General features: G+C 38.8%; 1 protein-coding gene across 18 annotated transcripts in view; it reads right to left on the bottom strand.

Moving 5' to 3' along the window:
• EBF1 (EBF transcription factor 1) overlaps positions 1 to 25,039 on the bottom strand; it is a 404,709-nt gene that overhangs the window by 91,438 nt on the left and 288,232 nt on the right. For 9 of the 18 annotated variants that reach the window (XR_648665.4, XR_002522962.2, XM_009209494.4 and 6 more), the window contains exon 9: positions 10,052 to 10,185. Coding sequence is in view for 16 of the 18 variants with exons in the window: in XM_009209494.4 (XP_009207758.1) it covers positions 10,052 to 10,185 (134 nt within the window). In the remaining 2 variants the exon portion in view is untranslated. The remainder of the gene's footprint in view (positions 1 to 10,051; positions 10,186 to 25,039) is intronic. The other 9 variants (XM_009209495.4, XM_009209493.4, XM_031666573.1 and 6 more) reach the window with 1 other exon arrangement.

A 25,039-nucleotide genomic window follows, 5' to 3' on the forward strand; every position in this document is an offset into this window, starting at 1 on the left:
GGGAGCTGGAAAAGCAAGGGTGAGTTCCTGAGACCCAGGGTATTCCAGAAGGAGAGCATCAGACACCAGCAACGCCAGCCCCTGTGGTTTGAGGCTGCACAATGAGCTCTTTCTCAAGGCTTGTTTTTCTAAATTCAGTCAAGAAGGAACATCATTCCCTACACAGGCCTGGCTCAGTGTCCTATGTTTCCTGCTTGTTTGTTTGCAAATTAAAATATAAAAGGAAAAGGAAATCAGAATGCATTTATGGAAGGGGATGAATGCTTGTTATCAACATTGGCAATTCACAAGGCAGAATCTTTGCCTATGGAATTAGTAAAGAAAAATATAAAAGCCAAAAGATTGATAGATAAAGTAGTCAGGGAATAAATTCACCTTTCACTGAAAGACTTGTAGAGTCTCTCCAAGCTTAAAAACAAACAAACAAAAGATGTCAACGTTTTAAGATACAGAGACTCATTCTAACATTTTTTGTGGTGTTGGTCCTATCTACGTATGGTAAGACACTGATACTAGCCCATACAACCAGTAATTCCTCACTTAACATGTTCATTCTGGAACTCAGAGATGTGATAAAAGTAAGCACTACATTAGGAGATATACATTAGGAGATATACCTAATGTAAATGATGAGTTAATGGGTGCAGCACACCAACATGGCACATGTATACATATGTAACAAACCTGCACGTTGTACACATGTACCCTAGAACTTAAAGTATTAAAAAAAAAAAAAAGTAGGCACTACAGAAAAACTGAAGCCAAACCCCTTTTAATAATGTGGCTGTACAACTGCTTCTGCTGAAAGTCTTTCAAGGTTACATTATACACATCTTGCTGTTTTAAACAGAATATACTAAATATATTGCCAGCTTTTTTTTTTTTTTTATTACTCGGGGCCACCATCATTAATGAACTGCACAGTAATACAATTCTGTGTGTGCTTTTTAGGCTTTCCATTTCTTCCCTAGACATCAGGCCATCAGCTGTCACTGAGCCTGTATCCAGTAGCCCACCTCCATACATGATCTGCCTCTAGTCTGGGCCTTCTAATTTGCTGTGACCTAGGAAAACAGATAACATAGTTTGTGAAGAAGTATTGTTCTCATTAACCCAAAGCTTTTTATTTTATTTACTCTTTTGGCTTGCTTCTGGTTTCATGCTGAATTTTGGAGAGTTGAGGTTATTATAACACATCTCTGGATAAATGAGTTTTATGACATTCATATTAGAGAGTTAAGAGATGGCTATGGAGTCAGGTGGACTTTGATTCAAATCCAAGCTTTGCCAATAATCAGCTGTGGGACCTTTGGAAATTCACTCAACCTCTGTGACCTTCAGTTTCCTTATTGGGGAAAGGGGGAGAGAGTAGGATGGGGGAGAGAGAGAGTAGGATAGGGGAAGAAGTAGGATGGGAGTTGTTATCTGATAGTTTATTACAAGGATTAATTGACACAATTCCTGTAACCAGTGTAGGAAAAGGCATCACTTGTATCAATCAGTCAACATGTGTTACTTCTATTACTACTCAATGTTCACCATCACCAATAGTTTTACATTAAGACACTTATGTGCATACTTATTACAGAACAATTACATCTAAATATAAACTACCTACCCATACAAGCATTAGCAAAACCTGGACCACAATCTGTCTAGTTGTGACACTTTCAAGCATTATCAACTACAACAGTTGCTATTAGGGAGCATTTCTTTGAATGAATGAATGAATGAATGAATAAGTAATGTCATTCAACAGATTTTCACTAATGCCTCAGACGTGCAAAGCTCTGTGCTGGGCATCACAGAAAATTAAGCTGAATTTATCCTGGATCCTGTCTTCAAGGAAGAGGGTATGCCCTTAAATACGATAACTAAAGATGGAGATGTATAAGGAACATAGTATGGTAGAAATAAGACAACATAAGAATTTAGACAGAAGAGAAAATATTCTATACCTGAGTCATATGGGAAGATTTCAGAGAAAAAGGTGGTATTTCATAGGATCTTAAAGGGCAGAGGGATATGGGCACAGAAAGGAGGGAAAAGGATCCCGGGGGGAGCAATGGCATCAGCAAGACAGGGAGAAAAGTTACTGCAGGTACAAGGAGCAGCTAACAAGTCAATGGGATAGAACATAAATTAAGATGAATGGTGGGTGAGGATGTTGAAAAGAAAGATTGGAGTCAAGGTGGTGTGCTTGAATCCCAGACTAAGAAGTTGTGGCTTTAGTAAAGAGAAAGCCAGTAAAAGTTGTATAAGGTAGAAGGCTTTATTTAGTTCAGGGTATCAGGGAGCCATCCCAGCGATCAACAATCAGCAGGAAAGGAATACAGCACTATCTAGATATCCATAAATATTCATTTTCTTCATAAAAGTCACATGACTGCAGCCAGGTGTGAATTCTGTCATTGATTCATATGAAAATTAGAAATTCATCACACTTCTGTGGTTCCTGTTTTCAAGTTACAGATACATGTACCTCCTGAGCACACTGTAAATAGCTGAAAATGTCATCTTAAAGTCCTTTTTAACTATTTCATAATTATCAACATAGAAAATAGATTTCAAGTGCCTCAGTCATCAAAAATAAAAATGTAGACTAAGGCATCTTAGGAATAAAGTGAGCATGGCTGTAACTATGTAACTATATTAAAAAGGCCATTAGACCATTTTTATCTTTTTTTTTTTTTAATATGCTGGCTCATTTAGAAATGATTTCTCATAAAATTACTTGGGCTTGAAAGTTGTTCTTCAAAGTCATATTCAAAGTTTAATGCAACTAATCCAGACTGCTTTTAAATTTTTTAACAAATAAAGTTTATAATTTTGCATAAAGCACCTTCTATATAATAGACGGTCAATAAACACAGGTTAAATATAGGACATGAAACATTTAGAAAAAAATAGGTAACTATGAGTCATTTTAAATCCACGTATTTAATCAACTTTGAATTAAATTTACACATGGAAGCCTCAATATATGTAAAATAAATGGACACAACTATTTACATCATATTACATTTCTATCATGACATTTTGAAAGAGGTAATATGTGACATAATGTCTTTCTCCATCTTAATTTTCTTTTTTATTTTAGTGGAGCTGTATCTCACATACAAGCTAGTATATATGTCTTTAGAGTGCTAGGGAAATCACATATAAAATTTAGGAAGGTTTGGTAAATTTCTGGGAGTATGTTAAAAGCCCATGGAAATTTCATGAGAAAATCTGGTACAACCAAAAGCTGAATGGGGGTGAAGTTGGATGTCAAGAGAACTGGGCTCTGAGCCCAGCATTAAGTAGATAATATGCTCCCAGGACAAGTCACCCTACCACTGTGAAGTTTCTTTTTCCTCACAAAATAAGAAAGCTGTACTTGACTGAAAAAAGGTTTCTCAAGGCCCTTAAAATGTGGTGACTCTACATGCGGTTCAGTAAGAGTCAAGGCCGGGCAAAAAGGCCTGGGAAACTTCCGGCGGAATACATGTATGCATCTTAGTCATCCACTATTGAATATCACAGAGAAGCCAATCCTCTTGTTTATTGACAATCATTCCTCTGAGCTATGTGTACAAAGGAGAACGGAAAGTAGAGATAGATAGGATGAAATAAATAAATCAAGGACTGCATTTACCACTTGGTTTTCCAATTTTTTGACTTAAGTGGCAAAATTGCTTCTCAGCCCCTAAACCACCATTTACCCAACTATATTCACCCACAGGTCTCCCCTAGAGGTTTCTTTTGACTTCATTCCCTATGTCTGGGAATGTAGCTGAAGAAAGCATGCATCTGGACAAAGACAATGAGGAGAACCTGTGTGAGACTAATTGCTTCATACACAAGGAAACTTTGGTTTCTCCCATCTGAACTAAGTGGTACTGGCAATCTTTAAATATAGCTGCCCTGCAAAATCATATAGCATCTAATGCCAAGTGTGTACTGACTAAAACCAGATGCAAAATATGAGGGAAATTTTGTTCAAAGCCTTGCAGCTTTGAAGAATAATGGCTCTAAACATTCCTGGTCTAATCTGAATGATACTCTGCAAATATTTCAGATGGTTTTCTCACATCTATCCCAGTCCAACCACTTTGTGATTGAATTTCATGACTTGGCTCCATTAACATGAAATCAAAATGCACTTCAGCCATCACCAATATATCTCCCTGTAAGGTGATCCTTGGGGGGGGGGGGGAAAAAGAGTTCTGCCTTCACAAAAATTTGGGACATGCTGAATACTGCATCTAAGTATTTGCAGTGCATACTAGTACCTCAAACGTTGTGCAAAGCCCTAGAAGAAAGACCAGTAGAGTTTGTTTGACTCAACGTTCCCCAAACTTACCAGGAAAAATCTCCCTCTCTCATCTCCTAAGGGGTATCTATTAATATCCTGAAGAACTAGTCTTCCATAGCACTATCTAGAAGATGAATTTGGCCAACATTGTGGCATAAGTCTCTGATTTATATCAGATACCAAAATCTGAAGCATAGAGAGTAAAAATATTGACTAAAGACATATCAATAGGGAGATCCAGTTTCGTGGACAATTAAATTGTTTTGATGAAGTTCAAAGAATCCTTTTGCAAATAAACATCACATCTGTGTATTGTAAGTGTGCTCTGAAAGAAAAGAACGATAGTGGAAGAAAAGGAGCAGTTTCCACATGCCACCACTGTCCCCTTCTGACTGTGGGGGGATTCTCAGGGGAATAAACTCTAGTTAAAAGGAATCACTAGGCTGGGTGCGGTGGCTCATGCCTGTAATCCTAGCACTTCGGGAGGCCGAGGCAGGCGGATCACGATGTCAGGAGTTTGAGACCAGCCTGGCCAACACGGTGAAATCCCGTCTCTACTAAAAATACAAAAATTAGCTGCGTGTGGTGGCACGCGCCTGTAGTCCCAGCTACATGGGAGGCTGAGGCAGAAGAATTGCTTGAACCTGGAAGGTGGAGGTTGCAGTGAGCTGAGACCATGCCACTGCACTCCAGCCTGAGCAACAGAGCAAGATTCCGTCTCAAAAAAAAAAAAGGAATCACTAGAATTGTAGCACTGATTTCAAAGAGGATATAGACTAAGCCCTTCATTTTCAGATGAGAAACTGAGGTCCAGCGACCAACAATGACTAAATCTAGGTCCTCTGATTGGGCAATGGAAGGACCATCGATACCCAAGTCTCTCAACTGGTTGCTTATCCACTGCTAACCCATACAGTCTCAACACTTGCCTGGAATATTATTCTCTGCTCCCCACTAAACCCACCATTGTACTCTTTTTTTTAATTGACAGCTTAAATACTTTCAGTTGTATAAATTCTGTGATAAAATAAAAGGGTCATGAGAGCCTAACGTACCTAGCACAGAGCTGCATCCATACATAAGAGGAACTTGATTGGTCATTCAAACAATCTACTTCTGACTACACCACTCTCTGCCTTCTAGAACTTTGCCTGGAATTGTAAACTACCAATTTAATACTAGATTATATAAATATATTATGTAACTCTCTAATTTGCTTCATGGAAGCAAGTCATCTTTCCAAATAAAACACCAGATCCCACAAAGCCCGACTTTAATTACCCATGGTACCTATCCCAGTGCTAGACACCCAGCAGGCAAGCCAACCAGTGCTCACTGTTTAGAAACTGGAGGAATTCAGAGGAGATATTAAAATAACAATTAGTTCTACAAACCAGAAGCAGGAGCCCCTCCCTGCTCCAAATCACTTGTTGGTAGAAAGGCAAAACAACCAAGCGCGGCTCTGGTCAAGAAAAAAATCTCAACCCACATTAAACATTATCATACATCAACCCCGCTAGTTTTTCTAGATTTGCATATAAAACACTAAAACAATTTTTAAAAAGACTTTTAGAGTAGGACAGGGCAAGGAGCACAAGAATAATAGTAAAATAATTTACTTTCTAAAAAGAGGGAGAGGAGAAAGGGCAAGAAACAATAAAAAAAGAGGAAGGGGGCAAATCAGCTTCACAAGAAAGCCATGTGAACTTGGGGGCTCGCAGAAGGCAGAGCTGAGTTCTGGAGCAACGAAGTGCCCCTTTCTTCTTCCCACCCCTCAGGGGGCGATCCATGAGTTAAACTGAACTACTCATTTGCAGAAGACTGGGTTGTTAGGGGAAGAGCACAGATTAGACTAAATTAAGCCAGCCTGATTTTCTCTGGCTCTGTAAAAAATTCTTTAGCTAAAAAAAGACTCTAAATAATGGCATTAGCTGCTAATCTAAAATGTTATCTACTTGTCCTAGCCTGGCGGCCTGCTTCCTGGGTGTGTTGGGCTATACAGCAAGGAAATGCAGAAGTGATAAAAGTCTACTTAAAATTAGAAGGCCTGGATCTTAGAGATGGCATAAACCTCAAGATCATGTGGTCTGGGGCAAAGACTTTGGATGGACAGGGATCCAGCTCTAAAGATGAGGCTAAACAGGTTAATTGTCTTGCCCTAGGACAGGCATGTATCCTTTACTTCATAAAGATAAATTCTACCTAGAATCCAGTGGCACCAATCACAAACATATACAACTGGAAGATGAAGGAAAGCCCTCTTACCTCTCTGAGTCTGTACATGCCAATTCTACCTGACCTTGGAAGGTAACAGCAACTGTTAAGGCACCCCCAGCACAAGACATCATGGCAATGTGAGCCTATCACCCTGATCTGATAACACCCTAGGATAAAAATGGTGGTATAGGCTAAATTATGGAAGGTTAAGAAGGTAAGCCCTGGGGTTGGACTGTTTGGGTTCAAGTCCCATCTCTCTACCACTTGATAACTGAACCACTTATTTAACTTCCCCAAGCTTCAATTTCCTCATCATGAGAGGAATGATCAAATGAGAACAACATCATACACAATGGTAAGAATCCCACAGGGGTGCTACCAAACATTTATCATATTGCCTGGCAGGAACTAAGTGCTCAGTGAATGAATGTTAGCTAATGTTAGTCACACTCTGCATTTTCTATAGCTTTTTCTTAGATATCCTCTGATCAAATTCTGATTCTGTACAATGCAGGCCTTGACAAATGGCCTCAAACTTGGTTAATATTTTTCTGCTTCTACAAAAATAAAAGGCACTCATGTAATTTTATTCGATTAAAAACAACCATCATCACTACTACAATTACTATTACTACTTTCTACTACTATACCACCTGGCTTATGAAACCTCTCCTTTTTTTTTTTCTTTCTTTCCTCTTTCTGTCATTCTTCCCTCTATCAAGATTGCGTATGCTCTCTTATTAACTAGGACTTTTCCTTCTTTCGTAAAAACAATACGGTATAGTTCAAATCCAATCTCTAGTCCTATCTGGCTGTGTAACCTTGGGCAAGCTTTCTAACCTCTCTGAAACTCATTTACTCATATGCAAAATTAGAATAACAGGAGTATTGAATACAAGGCTATTGTGAGGCTTAAAGCAATACCCATAAAGTGCCTACACATGATAAACCCTTAGCAAGTATGAGCTATTTCTCAATTCTCACATTATACAATGGATTTCTTGATTTGGGGCAGTATCAAATTCTCTACCTGAATGAAAAGGCAGAGAAAATTGTGTGTGCCAAGTAGTCTGTATGAAAACCTAAATATAGAAATAGTTTAGAATATTACAAAAAAAGGTTCACTTCCACAAGGCTCATTATTCTGAACATAGAACAGTCATGATAACAGCCCAATTTAAAGTCCACACCCAGGTACCCAACCGCTAATGCAGTTGCATTTACATGTTTTAAAAGAATATCTGCACAAATATTTTGGGAAACAGTTTGCACCAGGACAGGGTCATAGTTGTTTTATGACATAGCTACAACCAAGAGAAGTCTGAAAGCAGGGGCCAGACAATGAAGGAGCATGCATCCTCCACCCTCAGCTCCTGGCTGGATCCCCCTGACTCCTGGGACAGGGTGAAGAGGGGCTCCTGGCACACACAAGGCAGTGGCGCTGGAGGGACAGAGGAGGGAGGAGGACAAAGGTATTGCATTAATGGTTTTTCCTTCCCATGACTTTCGTCAATTTTGTTATATAGAAACAGATCCTTTAAAGCAATTTGGATAAATCCAAGTTACATGCTAACCTCCCTTTGCTATTCTCAAAACAGGTCAAGAAAGTAGGAAAGTGAGAAAAAACAGAGGGACCTTGATTAAGTGCAAGGCAGAGGCGCAAATGAATGATTTCCTGATGTGTTCTTATTCCATATTCAACGAAGTACACTTGGGTTAAGAAGGCACAAGGTTTTACAGGAAGCTTCAGACCAAACCACCTTCTGCTCACAGGGTCAGTAATATTTAATGCCAATTTTGAGCTCTGCTTTGACTGCAATGACATGAAGCAAGGAGTCCGTATAATATTTACTCTTCCCATCTCCCAACTTCCGAGATAAGCAACAGAAAGAAAGATGGAAAAGGTGGAAGACACAGCCCACAAGACCTGGGACAGGCTGTCCTCGTGAGACTACTGTCTCCAGCAGGATGAAGACACCAGGCTGGCAGCAAAACTTTCCATGAATTTGATGCTTCTAATTTACAACCCAACAGTTTCAACAAAAAATGGAGTACAGGGGGCAAGGGGAACTTAGTCCACCTTTCATACCTGGAATATTCCAACTTGCCTAACAATTAGTTGGGTGGGCTGGGAAGTTCATCTCTGATTCAGCTTTATGAGAAATTTGATTCTATGACCAAATGCAGACCCCTTGTTTGCTGCATAGAAAATACCAAGGCAGCAGCAGCACAAGCTAACAAGGGGTTTGTCTGAGTGGGTTACAGGCAGTAAGCAGTATACACAGAAGGCTTACAAAGAAGAACAGTCTCTGTTCTAGAAAGACAAACACACCCAACTATCATAGTCTTAACTTTCTGCTCATCTGTATGGCCCCTCTAGAGAGAAAACAACACAAAGAAAATATCTAGATGGGTTAAACCAGTGTCATGGGAGCAGAGCTAGAAATGGAAATCTTTGTGTGGCCATATACAAATCAGTTACATTCTATAGGCTTTGGGCAGCTGCTCTCTGGCTATAAGACAAATATGTCTGGAAGTCTCAGTATCCTTATCAAGAAAAGAAATATGCTAAGAGTATCTACTCGTAGTGTAGAAAGAAGGGTGCGATGATCTATCTCAAGGTTTAGTACATTGCCTAGTATATGGTAAGTCTCAGTAAGTTAGGATGACTACATGCTTACAAAGCAAATGGGATGAATGAACCCTATAGTACCTTGTAGCCCTAACATTGTTTTTATTCTAAACTTTGGTGAAATGAAAGAGGGTGCTTGGAGCATACTGGCTAAGAAACTGGGGCTCAGAACTGAGAACACAATGGCAAATTTGCCATGGCATCTATATAACAGGATGCACATGTTTTGTAATCTTGAGCTGAGGCTGATGGTTGCCAGACAAGTCAACTGGTAGGTTAAAAGAACAATCACAGTGCTTGGACAGCACTGCACAATTAGAACTTAGTCATTTTTAAGGGGTTGCAGTCACACACAGAGATGCTTGAGAGTTGTAAATTCCTAGAGCTAGAAAAAACCCTTGGTGGTTCTAGGTTCTCCCGGCAAATCACTCTCTCTGGTGAATAGTCATTGAATAAGTCAAGAACCACCTTCACCTGGATTATGCTGCCATTGAATGATGTTCCTCGAAGATCAGGCTACAGTACTCTTTCTACAAAATAGCCACAGATTACACCCTTGCTAAAGTGTGAATAAGCTTTTTCTATACATCTTGTGACTTTGCATCTCCTCTTCAATTCCCAGCATACAATAGGACCTCCACACCATGGCAAGCTCAAGAAGACAAATTTCTAAACAGAAGCTCTCCCACTGCTTATGGGCCAAAGAATGGAAGTCATTCCAGTAGTAACTGTTGCCTCCTGGTAAACCCAAACCATCTCTTCCAGTGTCCCCAAATTCTGTAGACTGAAGCTGGCCCACCCAGAGAGGCACCACTAAAGTCTACACATTCTATTAGAAATTCAAGCATAGACAGTATCTTCAAGTAGATCAAGCTATTAGATATTAATGTTCAGACAACACCTACCTCACTCCAGACCAGCATGGTACCGAATATGACCTGTAACCCATCAAAGAAATTGTCCCCTATGATGATCACAGTCGCGCCTCCCGTCGTCCATCCTTCACTCGGGCTGATGGCTTTGATACAGGGAGTAGCTGCTTTTCAACACACATGAAAAAGAGAAGGAGTCTGCTGTTAGAACCAAACTTTAATGATGAAGACTTGAGAAAAAGGAAAAAAAAAATCTTTTATCTTTTCACTAACAGAAAGTCCCTCAAGATCTCAGCATTTCCTAGCCACATTAGGACCTGAAACTTCAGGGTGCAACTTCAGTTTTTAAAAGCATTCTTTTCATTGTTTCTATTCAGATACATATATTTTACCCAAATCTTTATCAAACCTGAAACTTTATTAAAACACAAAGCAAATTTTAATTTGTGAATTGCTAAGGATTCTTTTTTATTAAAAATGGGTGACTTTCTGGAATATATTGGAAACCTTACAGAATTGCTTCATAGTTAAATATACCTCCTGAAAAGAAAACTTACATTTTTTTAGATAAACATTACCATCCAATAGGAAGCTAAGAAAGAGCGGAGCCTGGAGCAGGAAATGATCCTTGCTCCACGCCTTCTGTCTGAAACACTAACATTGCAACATGTCTCATTAAAAATCATTAAGATTTTTTTTCAAATAAATGTCATAGATCCCATTTTACAGATGCGAAGAATGCAGGTCACTCGGGGTGAATTATGTAACCAAATAGCTGAGTCAGGGCTCAACCGCAGAGTTTTCCATGACCTTTGCTTTGCTCTCTTTCCCAGGCATAAAACCCTAGAATTGACTTTTTCAAAATTTCATATCTCTTTTCTTTCCATTATAAATGGCCCTTGGAGATGGGAAATAATTTGCAAATACTGTGATTCCAAATAGACTGGAGGTGGTTTGTTTAATGAGCATGGCATACTTTCAACAGAATTGCTGGGCATAAATGTCATTGTTGGATGGTTTTTAAAATCTCTCAGAGAGCACCTTCGTGCCACTGAGGACTTTTAACTCTACAATGTCATGCTCCTGTTCTCATGATTATTTTTATGAACAACAAGAAAGCAAAATCCTAAAGTAAGGGAGATACTGTTCAAGGAGAGAAAATAGGACCTTCATCTTTAATAAAAAATTTATTAAGTATCCAAGACTGACTTTCCGAGCATTGAAGCCAATGAGAGCACTAGTTAATTTTAACAGGAAAAAAACTGGCAAAAAAATATTTGGACTTTGTCAAATTTGGCAAAATGTCACGCTTTAACTTTTGCAAGAAGGAAAGAAAATATTAAGTCCAGCCCGGTGGGACCATTGCTCACGTGCCACCACACAAACAAATAGAATGGGTTTGATTTTGATTCAAATTAATCTTAAAAATTTGCACAGAGAAATTTGGAAATATCCAAACTAAACATTTCATGTTGGCTGAACTCACAGCAATGCATTTACAACTAAAACTGGGCAGTTCAGATGACTTTTCTCTCCTCTACTTTCTCCCAAAAACAAAATAATTAATCAAGAAGATGTAAATGATTCATGACTTGACTTGACATTTCTTGTCTGATTTTTTAACATACATAGAGGTTGTGATCAGTGTTCCATAAGCATAGGGCTTTTTCTTAAACAAAAGTGACCTTTAAAAGTAAAAAAAGTTTAAATCCATAATTAAGTACTCCCAAACTAGTGATAGAATATGATGTATGATTTGAAGCAAGTTACAAGAGAAATAAACTATATTTAACAACTAAAGTTCTAAAAATATATGCAGTTTGGAAACATTTTGTTAATGTCCCCAAACATCAATTCTTAATTTATAACTCAATCTACTTATTTACTGGAATGGAGTACAAAAGGTGTTACAATATCCCTAGTACTTCTGAGAAGAAGAGGATATTGGTTTAACTGAATTGGTCTTGAGAGTCCTGCCTGAGTCAAAGTATGGAATCCAATGGGGTCATTAATTGCTGACCCTGAGATTACCCACACAGATTGCAAAATGGTCTTAGTGTTTATTATCAGTTTTAGCTTTGGAATTTCTGGGTTTTTTTTAATCACACATGCATATTTCTTTAGCTAAATATGGTCTCCTGCAGGCTTTCTCATCATTGCACAAACGGAGGTGGAAGGGGGTGTTTCTGCATCTTTGAGAAACCCTCCTACAGGAAAGGCCTTAAAATAGCATGACCAAGACCTGCTAGTTTTGAACTTGACCCCTTCCCTCTTTTTTCCACTTGTTATACGTAGGATACAGAAGTCACATGGGTGTACATGCATGTGTGTGTATGTGCTTTCAAACACTTCCCAAGGAAAGTTGCAATGTTTTCAAATACTGTGAGCAATTTTCCAGAAGCAAAGCTATATGTCAATGCCTCAGAGGCAAGAAAGAGCATCAAGCTTCCAGAGATAACCAGGTGAGGAAACAGTATTTGACACCGTCTTCTCAGTTTTAGAGAAATAAAGCCTTGAGGGAAGAAGTACCCCAGGAAGAATGACACACCCCTCAGTCCATCCTACCTCTACACTCAGCACTGTCCACCATCCCTGCTTCGAGACTATATGCTATTCTTAGAGCAGGTAAGTCATTCAGACCTTTCTACGTTTAGACCTCTAAGGGTTCCAAAACTACTCCTATACATTTGTTATAAATATTAGTCTTGAGGGGAAGCTCTGTGGCACCTCCCCACTGGTGAATTTGAAAAAACATGTAAAGGAATCATGAGCTATCCCAGAGAGAGAGGATGAGGAGGGGAAACTAGTACATTTAGTAACCGGAGGTCAAACCAAGTGTAGTGGCTCACACCTATAAACCCAGCACTTTGGGAGGCCAAGGTGAGAGGATCTCTTGTGACCAAGAGTTCAAGACTGGCCCAGGCAACACAGTAAGACTGTATCTATGAAAGGATTTTTAAAAACTAGCCAGGTGCAAGCCTGTCATCCTAGCTACTGGGGAGGCTAAGGCAGAAGGATTACTTGAGCCCAGGAATTCAAGGCTGCAGTGAGCTATGATTACACCACTGTACTCTAGCCTGGGGGACAGAGTGAGACTCTGTCTCTTAAAAAAAAATTAAATAAATAAATAAAAGAATGGTAAGTATCCAACGATGCATGAATGCATGGGATAGTCCCCATAAATGAAGAACCCCAAAATGTCAATAATGCAATGTAGAAAACACTGTGACCAGGAAAAGAGAATCAGGCCCAAGAGCTATTGTTAAGAATTCACAGACTCATGTAGACCAAGGCAAGACATACAAATGAATGCAGCAGCTCAGGCTGTCAGAACAAGCATGAGATGAATGGCCATTGACTCTCAACATCTATAATGCAACGGGAAGCGCTGGTGAATTGCACATGCCCCAGGGAAAGGTGGCAGCACTGCTCAGCTTCAGCCTTTGGTGGCCCCATAAAAATGCAGGCCTAGCATCGTCTGGGTTTCTAGTGATCTTTCCAAAGAAGCCAGGAAGCCACATTTTCATATCAAATTTTTCAATCTTTAAATGTTGGAAATGAATTCAGTATTTTTTTAATGCGTAGGCCAAACAAAATGTTTGTGGGCTGGCTTTAACATACGGGCTGCTATTTTACATTGTAACCCTACTCATGACACACCTGCCAGGCTAAAAGCAGACCTGGAAATACTTGCAATTGTGGCTAAAACTATAGGTACCCAAATGTTCACTGCAGTATTGACAGCAAAAAATTCAGATGTCTAGGTGCTCCCAATAGGGGAGTGGTTAAAGAAATTATGGTATATTCATACTATAGAATACTAGGAGTGTCATTAAAATCCACAAAACAATTCTATAAACTGATATGGAAAGATTTCAAAATAGGCTAGAAAGTGAAAAACAAACAATTTGCAAACTAAAGAACAGTGTAATTAAGTTTATTTTTAAATAATATATATGAACCTGTGTATGCACTAGTATGTGTATGCATGCAGTTATATGTGAACAGGTATGATGGACAAAGGCCTGGAAGGAAGGATATGCATAACTTTCCCCAGAGGGTCCTTATAAAAAGGACTAGACTGCAGTTGACAGAAAAGGAGGACTATTAACATTTATTCCCTATATATCTGTAGGATTTAAATGTTTTCAATGTGTACAAATTAAGGTACTATGTAATAAGAAAAAAATTAAGTAGCAGCAGAACATTTAATTCTATGAGAGAGAACAGTTGTACTTTTTAGAGCAAAATTACATTTTAAAAAAGCAAAATAAAACAAACAAACAAAACAGCTGTGCTGACCCTGAGCCTCCTCTTCTCTCCTCATTTTGGATATGTTTTCTCTGAGAAAGCTCAGACAACATCCAAAGCAGCCAAGGACTTGTTTCTTACATTTGGGATACCCGGAGAGAAACAGAGAGAAGACAGGGGAAAGTCACTTTTAATAGTCACAGTGGATGGATTCAGTGGAATTTGACTGTGAAAAGATTTATGAAAGAGTTCAATTCAGCACAGGGATGTGATAATCAATACAACTCTATCTCCAAGAAAATATTATGGAATGTGGGGGCGATATTTGAATAGAAAACCACTTTTACCAGCACATTTTTGATTTAATTAATACAAGATTCTTTCTTCCTCCCCAATGAATTTTCACAATCTTAAGTATCCGCAAGGCCAGTGAGCCAATTTCTGGTTTTAAAACTCATTAAAAATAAAATTTTAGGGTTGGGGGTGGGGTTTGCCTCTTTTTTTAAATCCCTTCCCCCACCCCTCACCAGCCACGAAAGTAGAGGAGATTTTCCTTCCTTCAAACTATGACAATAACATGATTACACTACCACAGTTTAGCATAATGGCTCTGAAATGCTCATGGCACATTGCAGAGTTAAAGTGGAAATTATTAGGTAGCTCTTCTTTGTTATAATAATGATCACTCCACAAATAAAAGCTCTTCTCCCAAAGGTACTGCAAGGCACAAAATGCTAATTCTGAAGATTATGTGTGTGCTTTTATTAAATATTACTATGCCCTGCCTGTTTGAGGGCTTCTCTGCTCTGATTGTTTTATGAGTACCATGTTAATGTCATTCCCATCTTGCTAGCAGCAGGCACACATTTTAGCGTTTGTATGAGAGTTGATCAAAGGCCACGTGCTGGGGGAATTGCTGAGAAAACACGGACAAGCGATAAAAATCTAACAGATTAATTGGTTTAAATTTCATTTCAGGGTGTTGAACTTTGGCTCAGGACTCTAATACTACACCATGAGTCAGGGCCTAATTACCAGATTTCCAATTTGCTTCTTGAACAATGGTTGTGGAGAGAAGGAAAAGAGAGGGAAGAATAAAAAAAGAAAGAAAGAAAGAAATCGTTCAGCTCCAGTACGTATTTAACAACGTGCTATGTGCAGACAATTGCACCGGGGGACATTTGCTATCACCTGCTCTATCTCCTGAGCATTTATATTTCCTTCGAATAGCCACAGAAGGCAGAAGAAATCACAGATGCCCTCGGTAGTTTAAAATTTCCTGATTTACAGAATAAGTGTTACATGATTCAAGTGCCTGCACACTCGCACTGGGAGCATCAGTCTCTTTATTAGCAAGGTGAATTTATAAGCTGGAATCGCACTTCAGCCTCCAATAGAAATGATCTATTTCATTGATAGAAAGCAAGGGCCAGGAGAGCCATGTTTACCTCGGGGTTTATGGGTGGCCTTGGGAATAAGGGTTAATTGAGCTCAGAGGTGCCTGCCCATTGAGGTGAATTAGTGGTGTGTGCAGCTATCAGCAGGGCCCTAGGGCTGCTCTTATTTTTCCTTCTGAAATCTCTCTGTGCTGTGATCAATACCTCACTTGTTTGGGGTAGCCATATAGATGACCCAGGTTCAGCATTTATCATATCTTATCCCCAAAATGAGGTTTTTGTGACAATCAATGCGACATTATGAAAGACTAATTCGAGATATATTATTTGGCTTCTTTCTCCATTCCTGTATCTGAATACACTGGAGAAACAACACTCTATCCGTTGATAAAACGTGCAAATTTAGAAATGTTCTAATCTAAATCTAAATCTCAGGGTGATATAAGGTTCTTTTCCATTCCCATTACATATGGCGTATGAAAACATGCATACTGTCCTTTTCCAGAATTCTGTTAACCAGAACTCTCTATTAATGAGCATTTCTACAAAGCAGACCACTGACGCTTACGATGGAGGTGAAAATGCTGGCATTCGCCTTTACTGGCTTTTGAGTAAAGACAGAAATGGGAAATTATGTTAAGTTGATTTTAACATTTGGAGTATGACTATATTTGAAAATGGGCAAAAGCTCCAGTTGTTCAAATTCCACATCTAGCACTCACTGCAGCCTCAAAACAGTCTCTTACCTTCTTTAAGTTGTAGTTTCCATATGGGCACTCACCTCATAGAATTCCAGCAAAATACACAGAAAATGCCTACTTGTGTTTTGTGGCTTTACTGTGCACCACATAGTATGCTAGTTGCTGGTATAATAATTATTATCGTCAGCTCCCCATTAACCAGAGTTTATTTATGAGAATACCCTATACTCTCATCAGTTCAGATTATGTAGTTTATTGTAAGACTTTCCTAAGAACTCCCAGTTCAGCTGCTTGCTAACATATCCAGCTAAATGTACTGAGTAGGTGGAACTGGCAACAGTCCCTCCAAAGTAGAATGTTTTTTTAAGGATCTCATTTGCCTGGAATGAATATTAATGGGAAATTTTTCAGAAATGAGGAATTGACTTTAATGTTATTGTCCCAAATTTTTGAGACTTGGCAGAAAACGTAAAACCCATGAGCTTAGCTCATTTCTACGGGATACTTGTGACCTCGTAAAACTCAGGCTTTTCTCCCTTTTATCTCCTTAATTTTGGTGATGTTGTACTTGGGAGAAACTGTTTGAAAGACTATTGAGGGCACAAAATATTCCACTTGGACTCAGTGCACAGATCTGAATGCTTGTTTTTGCTGGTGTGTGTGTCTGTGTTTTTTGTTTTTGGTTTTGGTTTTGGTTTTTTTTGAGTAAATGATGGCCTTCCTGCTCACAGCTCCTTAGCACTACAACCTGCCTTCTTGATGCCTTCTTTGATCCTGAAACTAGCAGCTACTGGACAGAAGGGGACAAACAGAAGGTTTTCTTCCAGCTGGAAGACTGGACCTCTGTATTTTCACCATGCACAGGAGGCAAATCTATTCTTTGTTTATCCATTCTCCAACTGCATGCTTTAGAAATCAGAAGCAGTTAGAATGCCTGACCTGAACTCTGGTACCAGAGTATACAAACTTCACTTTCAGAATGCTAACTCCAAATAAACAAATAAACTCAACCAATAAACAAACAAACAAATTTGACAGCTTCCTCACGCAAGGTGTAGCAGTCTTTATAACACTTATGCTGTTGCTTTAACTTGTGTTACTGGGGATTTGTTTCTGCCTTACTTTATTTTCTTCAGTAATTGCATTATGTAGTTAAGCATTTTATTGTTTATTAGGGTTTTTATTTCATTTTGTTATTTGTCTGCACTTATTGCCCTGTCCACTAGCAAATCTAGATAATACTTGGCAAAGATTCATGTATTATATATGAAAAAGAGTCGTGTGTGTGTGTGTGTGTGTGTGTCATGTTTGTCACTTTAAGGAGAAATGTAACCCATGATATAGAGATTTCTCCATACTAGATGCAATTAAACCTTTTAAATATTAAATGAGGAGATTGAGAATTTCAAGTGTTTTTCATCCTTTATTCCAAAGTGACTTCATTTGGCAAGAATGCCCTTTGCTTTGACAGTATTAATGGCTCTCACAGAAAAGAAGAAAAGGAAGAATTCACAGGCACTATGTGGAAATGTAGCTCCAACGTCCATCTACATTAAGGCAATGTTAGCTTAGTGGTAAATATCTAGATGTACCTAAACTTAGCAAAATAGTGTCTAAGTTCCAATTTATGCCATTTGCTAATTATAGACTAAGCCAAAATTATATTCTCTTCCTATTTTGCAGCTTTCTTATTTTATTCTGAATCAGCAAAATTTCTCAACAATCAATGGACATAGCACCTGAGCAAGGGAAGGACAAAAATGCTGGTGCAACAACTCTAATTCAAAACATTCCAGGCCAAGCGCTTTTGGATTCCTGAGTTTGTCTGTCGGAGATCCGGAACTGTGTGCAGGTTCATTACACAGGGTTATTTGACAATTTAGCAGTAAGAAATCTTGACATTTTGATGTACCTGTAACTTCTAAATTGCACTTGAAAGACTTGTTGAAGGCTTTTTGATTTAATGACACACAACATAGCATTGTTTCATAATATGCAAAAATTGTTTGTTAACTACACTGCAGCTCAGAATTTTATAACTCAAAGTGTGACTACACTGTTTTCCACCTCACGTTTGATCTGCCAAATCCAAAATTAAAACGTATGAAATATTAATCCTAGAGCAGCCAAAGGCAAATATTGTCATCAGTTCTTTGGGTTTTTTCCCCCGCTCTTATTCTATGATTGTCAGTCACTCCATTGCAAAGCAATGGGGAAAAATTGTCAGGGAGGGTAAGAGAATTTTCAAAATGAATTATTCATGGATCCAATTGTGATATTTGTTGCAACAATAGTAAATTCACTTGCCTCTGATTATACAATAAGTAAATAACTCTCTTCTTCCTGACAAGGAGAACTTTCGTGCACAAAATTATTTTTAGTCCAATTCTCCTTATTGTCCTGTTGTAAGAAAAGTTTGGGAAATGAAAGCCAAGGGGAAAAAAGGAAATGAAAATAACCTTCCAAAAATGGGCACCCAATGTTGTGAAAAGGAGAAACAATTTTCAGGTTAAAAAAATATGCAACTGCTTCTTCAAGGACTATTCAAGTCTTTATTCACAAGCAATCTTCCTGGGCCTGGAAAATCATAAAGTCAAATATGAGCAAGTCTAGTGGAAAATCTGTGACGTTAATCTTGGCTGGAGTCGTATTTTTAACAGGCCTTGAATGTGTGTGCCGGATTATCCAGATGGCCATACAGGAATCGGCCTGATAGGATTAAACCTTTATGCTGAACTCTGCTCCATCTGTTCGCCAAGGTTTGCCTTTCCTTATCTGAATATGAATTTTTAGCCTCCTTATGTCTGGAGGCAGGACCAAATTCAGCAATAAAAACATAGATGCATGCAGATAATTTAACATTTCATTAGTTACTCTCAGTTCATATTACCTTGGTCTTTTTCTAGGAAATATTTTTGATATGAATTTTGCTAAGAAGAAATTTTAAAACATGTAGAATCTACTTTTTTTTGTTAGAGGGTTTTGTCTTTCTCTTCCTATTGAATTCTAGGAATCATTCAATTCACTACTATAATAGGGGCTTACACTGATGTTTGCCCACAAAGATAAAAAAGACATAGTATCCTCTTAGCAGAATTTGACTGTAAGATTAGATGATGTATAATTCCAATTGGATGAATGATCCAAGCAGAAGATATTCATGTGTGTTTCTTCTTTTTTTCTATTACAAGAGGATCGGTATTAGTCATCACTTAACAAAATTAGCTACAACACTGTTTCTATCATTTTCATTAAGATTTCTATGTTTTTAAGGAAGCGTGTTTTGTTTTGTTTTGGGTTTTTGTGTGTGTGTGTGTGTTTTTTTTTTTGCTGGGGCAGGGATAGGGCTGTGGAGGCAGAAGCTATAATTCCAGCTTCAACTGGAGTGAAAAAGGCAGACATTTGTTTTGTCCTTCATGCATATATCCCTAGAAGCAGTGAAGTCACTTATTGATCAGCTGGAAAAGTTGGCTTATGGCAGGCAGGTTTCAGGAAAAAGGCCAGTGAGTTGCCAATAAGCCAGAGCTTGGTAGATGGCTCTGGGTTTCAACTATATGACAAAGACAAAGGGAGGGCTCTGACTACCAGGCACGGCGGAGAGGGCCAGTGACAAATTTCCCACGCAAACAAGGTGTGAATGAAAGAAAAAGTTGCATGAGAAGGATCTTTTAGAATCCCTCTTGTGGGCTGGTTTACAGCAATATAATCATTAGATGTGCTCAGTGTGTCCACGATGGAAACCTCAAGAGATGGCAGCCTGTGTGCCCTTGGCCCTAAGAAGAGAAGATCCCTCCAGCAGTCTAGCAGGATTCCATGGGCTTCCTTCTCATAGTACCCTCACTCACACTGGCTCTTGGCTCTATGCTGTCGTGAATGTAGGAGTCAAGCAGCTCATCAAATAATTTAGGCTTTTTTCACTCACAAGTACAGTTATTATACTTAAATAGTACCCTTAACTGAACATTCAGGGGACAGAGAACAGTCAGATTTCCCATGTAAGCTTAAGATGACTTATGCTTATGGCCAAGAATGTGCACATAAACATTTTGTAAAACACATGTTTTAGGCTCCTGAAATTGACAAGAATTCTAGCCAGGTAGTAAGAAGTGGTTCCCGCTTTGGAAGTAGATGACCTTAGGTGATGAAGCCTACTATAAGTCATCTCTTGTAAGATGGGCAAGTTCACACACACAGCCCTACTGTCTATCCTCTACATTCTATCCTAAATGAGGACAGCTGACTGGATGTGTGATCCCATTACTTAATCTGCTTTTGCTTTGCCCATTACAGTAGCTACTAGCTATATGCAGCTATTTACATTGAATTTTCAATTAATTAATATGAAATACAAATTATTTCCACAGTCATACCAGCCACATTTCAAGTAGTCAATAGTTATAGTGGCTAGTAGCTATCATATTGGACAGCACAGAGATAGGACACTTCCATCATCACAGGAAGTTCAATTGGATACCACTGATCTCAGGATCAAGTTTTCATAACTCAGCCTATAACTGATAAAGACTAATCAGAGCTGCAATATATGGGGTTCCCTCCATAGACTAGGAACTGTGCTAAGAACAACAATTAATTTCTAATCCCTCCAACGAGGATCACAAAATCAAATGCTCACAGGGCTAGGCAGGAAGGTAAGTCAACGAAATGGGATGAGGCAATGCAATGGGATTGGTGGGGATTGTGGCTAAATGTAGAGTATGTGCTTCATCCAAAAGTAAGATGATTTCTGAGTTTGCCCTACCTGTTGCCATTTGAGAATGTGGATCCAGCACTACAAGCTCTTCTGATTATAAGAGACATTTGTAAATCCAGGTTTTCATATAAAATCTCTATTTTTAATTGCCAGCAACTAATACATAATTTCTTTTTTTTTTTTTTTTTTTTTTTTTTTTGAGATGGAGTTTCGCTCTTTTTGCCCAGGCTGGAGTGCAATGGCGCGATCTTGGCTTACCGCAACCTCTGCCTCCTGGGTTCAAGCGATTCTCCTGCCTCAGCCTCCTGAGTAGCTGGGATTACAGGCATGCGCCATCATGCCTGGCTAATTTTGTATTTTTAGTAGAGATGGGGTTTCTCCATGTTGGTCAGGCTGATCTTGAACTCCCGACCTCAGGTGATCCACTAGCCTCGGCCTCCCAAAGTGCTGGGATTACAGGTGTGAGCCACCGCACCAGGCCTAATACATAATTTCTTAAGGTGCCATGCAACCCAAACCTAAATATGGCTGAAGGCTGGATTCAGTTCATGATCTACCACTGTGCAACTTACATAAATCCTTGGAGGGCTCAGATTTATCTTTTACTGATTAATTATTAACTTCTACAATCATAGAACTAATACTGTTACTGACTTACCAAACAACAAACACAATCATGGCCAATTTTGCTCCTGATCTTTACGTCTTCTCCCAAAACACATGGAAGTCCCCCAGTTGGCCTTTCTTTGCTATGCAGAAGATTTTCTATATGCAGTTTGGGAGATGAGTTCCCTGTTCCTGAAGGATTTTTATTGTCATCATGCAAGACAGCATAGATAGTGACTTTTTAAGAAAACCATGTTTTGAATGTGAGCAGCATTTTGAAACCAACCTTGCCCAACCTTTAATAATGCACAAGTCCTGCTTTGTGCTTTTCAGAATAGTTCTGCTTATATTTCTCTCCACAACTGAAGCTGCCATTGCTAACGTTATTTCGGTGAGCTTTCATTATTCAGAGTCTTATCATTTTGAGCCAGTTTCCTCTCCTCCCTGACACATTCAGTGACACTGCAATCCAGCGTTTGTTACAGCACAGATGTTTCCGTGGTGATGATCTGTGATGTCATAAGCAAAGGAATATGTATCATTGACTTTGCCCACATAAGCCATGAAAAGAAGAGTGGGAAGTTCACTTTCATCTCAACTTCATGATGTACTGACTCAACTTCCTCAAAAATTACTCTTTGGGGTCTGGGCTGTTCTGTCTGGACATCAAAGAGCAAATACTTACAGTTGCCTGTTTGTGATTCATTTCTACTACATAGTTATTAGTTATATGCAAAGTCCAGTCTACCTATCAAAACTCAGATTAACCTTCCTCAAATACCAGCTTTCAAAACTTAGCCAGCAGGATCAAGTCCACCCTCACGATTCTGGCCCATTCTCCCTTTCCAGTCTCATTTTCAGCCTCAGCAGCAGTTAAGAGCACCAGCTCTGGATTCAGGGGGCCTCAGCTAGCCCACATTTCAGCTTCACCATTTACCAGCTTGGGCAAATTACTTCACTTTTTGAAAGCCTCAGTTTCTACCACTTTAACTGAGGATAATAGTTATAAGATAGCCCACCTTATAGGGTTGTTGTAAGGTTTGAATGAGTTAATCTATGTGAAGAGTTCAGTACAGAGTGGGCAAAAATTGTGAGTTGATAAAGAGGAGGAGGAAGAAGAGAAGTTGCTGTAGGAGAAGGAGAAGGAAAATAGGGAAGCAGAAAAGAAAGATGGTAATGACCAGCTTCCCAAATCCACTGTCTCCAAACAGCCTTTGCATGTTCCCAGCATATTTTTTATGAAGGATATACCACTTACTTCCACCACCCAAATAGTTACTTGCCAAAAAGATCCATCTTTTGCATGAAGGTGTCTCTTTCTATCCGTCTACAAAGCACTAACCCTTTAGCAAACTCTTCCTGTCTTTCCCATTTATTATTTACTGCACTTTTTCTTGAACTCTTATCTTGATATATGCGTGTGTGTGTGTGTGTGTGTGTGTATCTGGGCATGTGTATACATAGGCAAATCACCCCAACTAGTCAATGCATCCCTTGCAGACAGGTACCTCATTCATTTACAAACTGGGTAGACAGTACTCTGCACTCAACCCATACCTGACAATTAACTAGCATTGTTAAGTTTTTAAAGGGCTTTACCATACATTATCTTAAGTATTCTTAATATCAACCTTGAGCAGTAGGCAAGCAGACCATATTCCTCATTCCACTTTACAAATGACATAGCTGAATCTTGGGGATTCAACTGGACTTGAGACTTTGAGAATCCATGTTGATTGATATAGTCAAATATTTAAAACACCCAAACTACCCTTTAATTTGGTGTTTATCTGAAATTTCTGTTCAGTTTGGCTAAAATATTCACTTCAATCATACAAATACAGCCAAAGTCCCATAAAATCTTAAGTTGTGCAATTTCTTATCCCCAAGATAGAGGGTGGATATTTATTAACTTTACAGAATATTACTACTCTATTTCCAAGTAAAGTTATTTTCCCCCTAAGACTCAGACCCTCATATGAATTATAGTAAAATCTCTCTTCACCTTTTTCTATTTCCAAGTTCAGAAAATGGCATCCTAATATAATAGCACAGGTGCCAATTTAAACACAGGAACATCGAAAATACTGCCAAACTTCCAGGCTTAGAAGCTTTTCTATTGTTACATGTTGGGCTGCTAAACACACACTGAGTATGAACATCTAATACAAACGATAGCAACACTATGAGAAACATTTTTAAACTATTGGGCAGTTCCTTTTAACTTTCATTTTTAATCTGGACATTGTCCATTCCAAAGGTCTTCACTATAGAATGTTGCACGTATCATGAAAATAATAAAATTTACTAACAAATAGACTATTCTAAAATAGTACCTTAACACTTTCCCCCAACTTTCTTTTTCTTTTAAACAGCAAGGATTGGATTCCACAGGCCTTTAGCTAACCAAATCAAGGAGAGTTTCTAGGATTCTGCCAAAGTTAAAAGGTAGAGGAATATGAGGTTTGACTTTATAGATTTGTTGCACATAATAGTTACTGGAAAAGCACAGCTGGTTTGATGATTCCGCCAGAAGATTTTGGCAAAGAAAGACCAAAGATATATTTTCCTCCTCTATCAAGAAATGATCCAATACATTGGAACTGGCTGGATAATACACCAACCCACGGATAATACATCCAATGGCATTTGCCTCAGGCCCAGCACATAGTAGGTGCTCAGTGTCTGTTGGCTTCTCCAGCTATGCTCAAAAGAGAAATACACACACACACACACACAAAATAAAGAATTAAATATCTCAATTTGTACCAACCATGTTCATTTTAATCATCATTCTTCTAAATAGCAGCCCAAGTACATCGCTCTCTGTTCATATTCAACATATGCACTATCTTGAAATTTTTATTACTTTGCCCCAAGGTCGATGAAAGAAACTGAAGGGTTGAGAAGAGGCCTCAAATCTGACACTGTCTATGTCCCTGTTCCCTGGGTCTCCTGCTGCATTTCTCCCCAGAACTGTGGATGAAAAATGTGGGTTTGAACAACTGGTGTCCTGCTGATTGCAACTGTCAATTAAATAAGCCAGCAACACAGGAGCATATGTTCGCATATAAAATATTGATTAATTTCACAGATTGGGATAAAAATATATTAGTACTTGGGTTCTGCTTTCATGCTTAGTGTTCAGCTAGGCACTCAGTTCATTCAGATCTATTTCTGCACCCTGTGGGCTCAAGAGTGTTACTTTTGTGTTTCGCTTTTTTCTTTTCTTTCTCTGGTTACCTATGTTAGTGCTTCTGTTATAACTGACCGGCAGCATACGTTTAAGCAGGATTTTAATTACTAGGTCATCTCCCAGCCGACTTGCCCATGGCAGGCCGGTAGAAAAGCCACA

The sequence above is a fragment of the Papio anubis genome, chromosome 5 (genome assembly GCF_008728515.1).
Source record: "Papio anubis isolate 15944 chromosome 5, Panubis1.0, whole genome shotgun sequence".
NCBI lineage: Eukaryota > Metazoa > Chordata > Mammalia > Primates > Cercopithecidae > Papio > Papio anubis.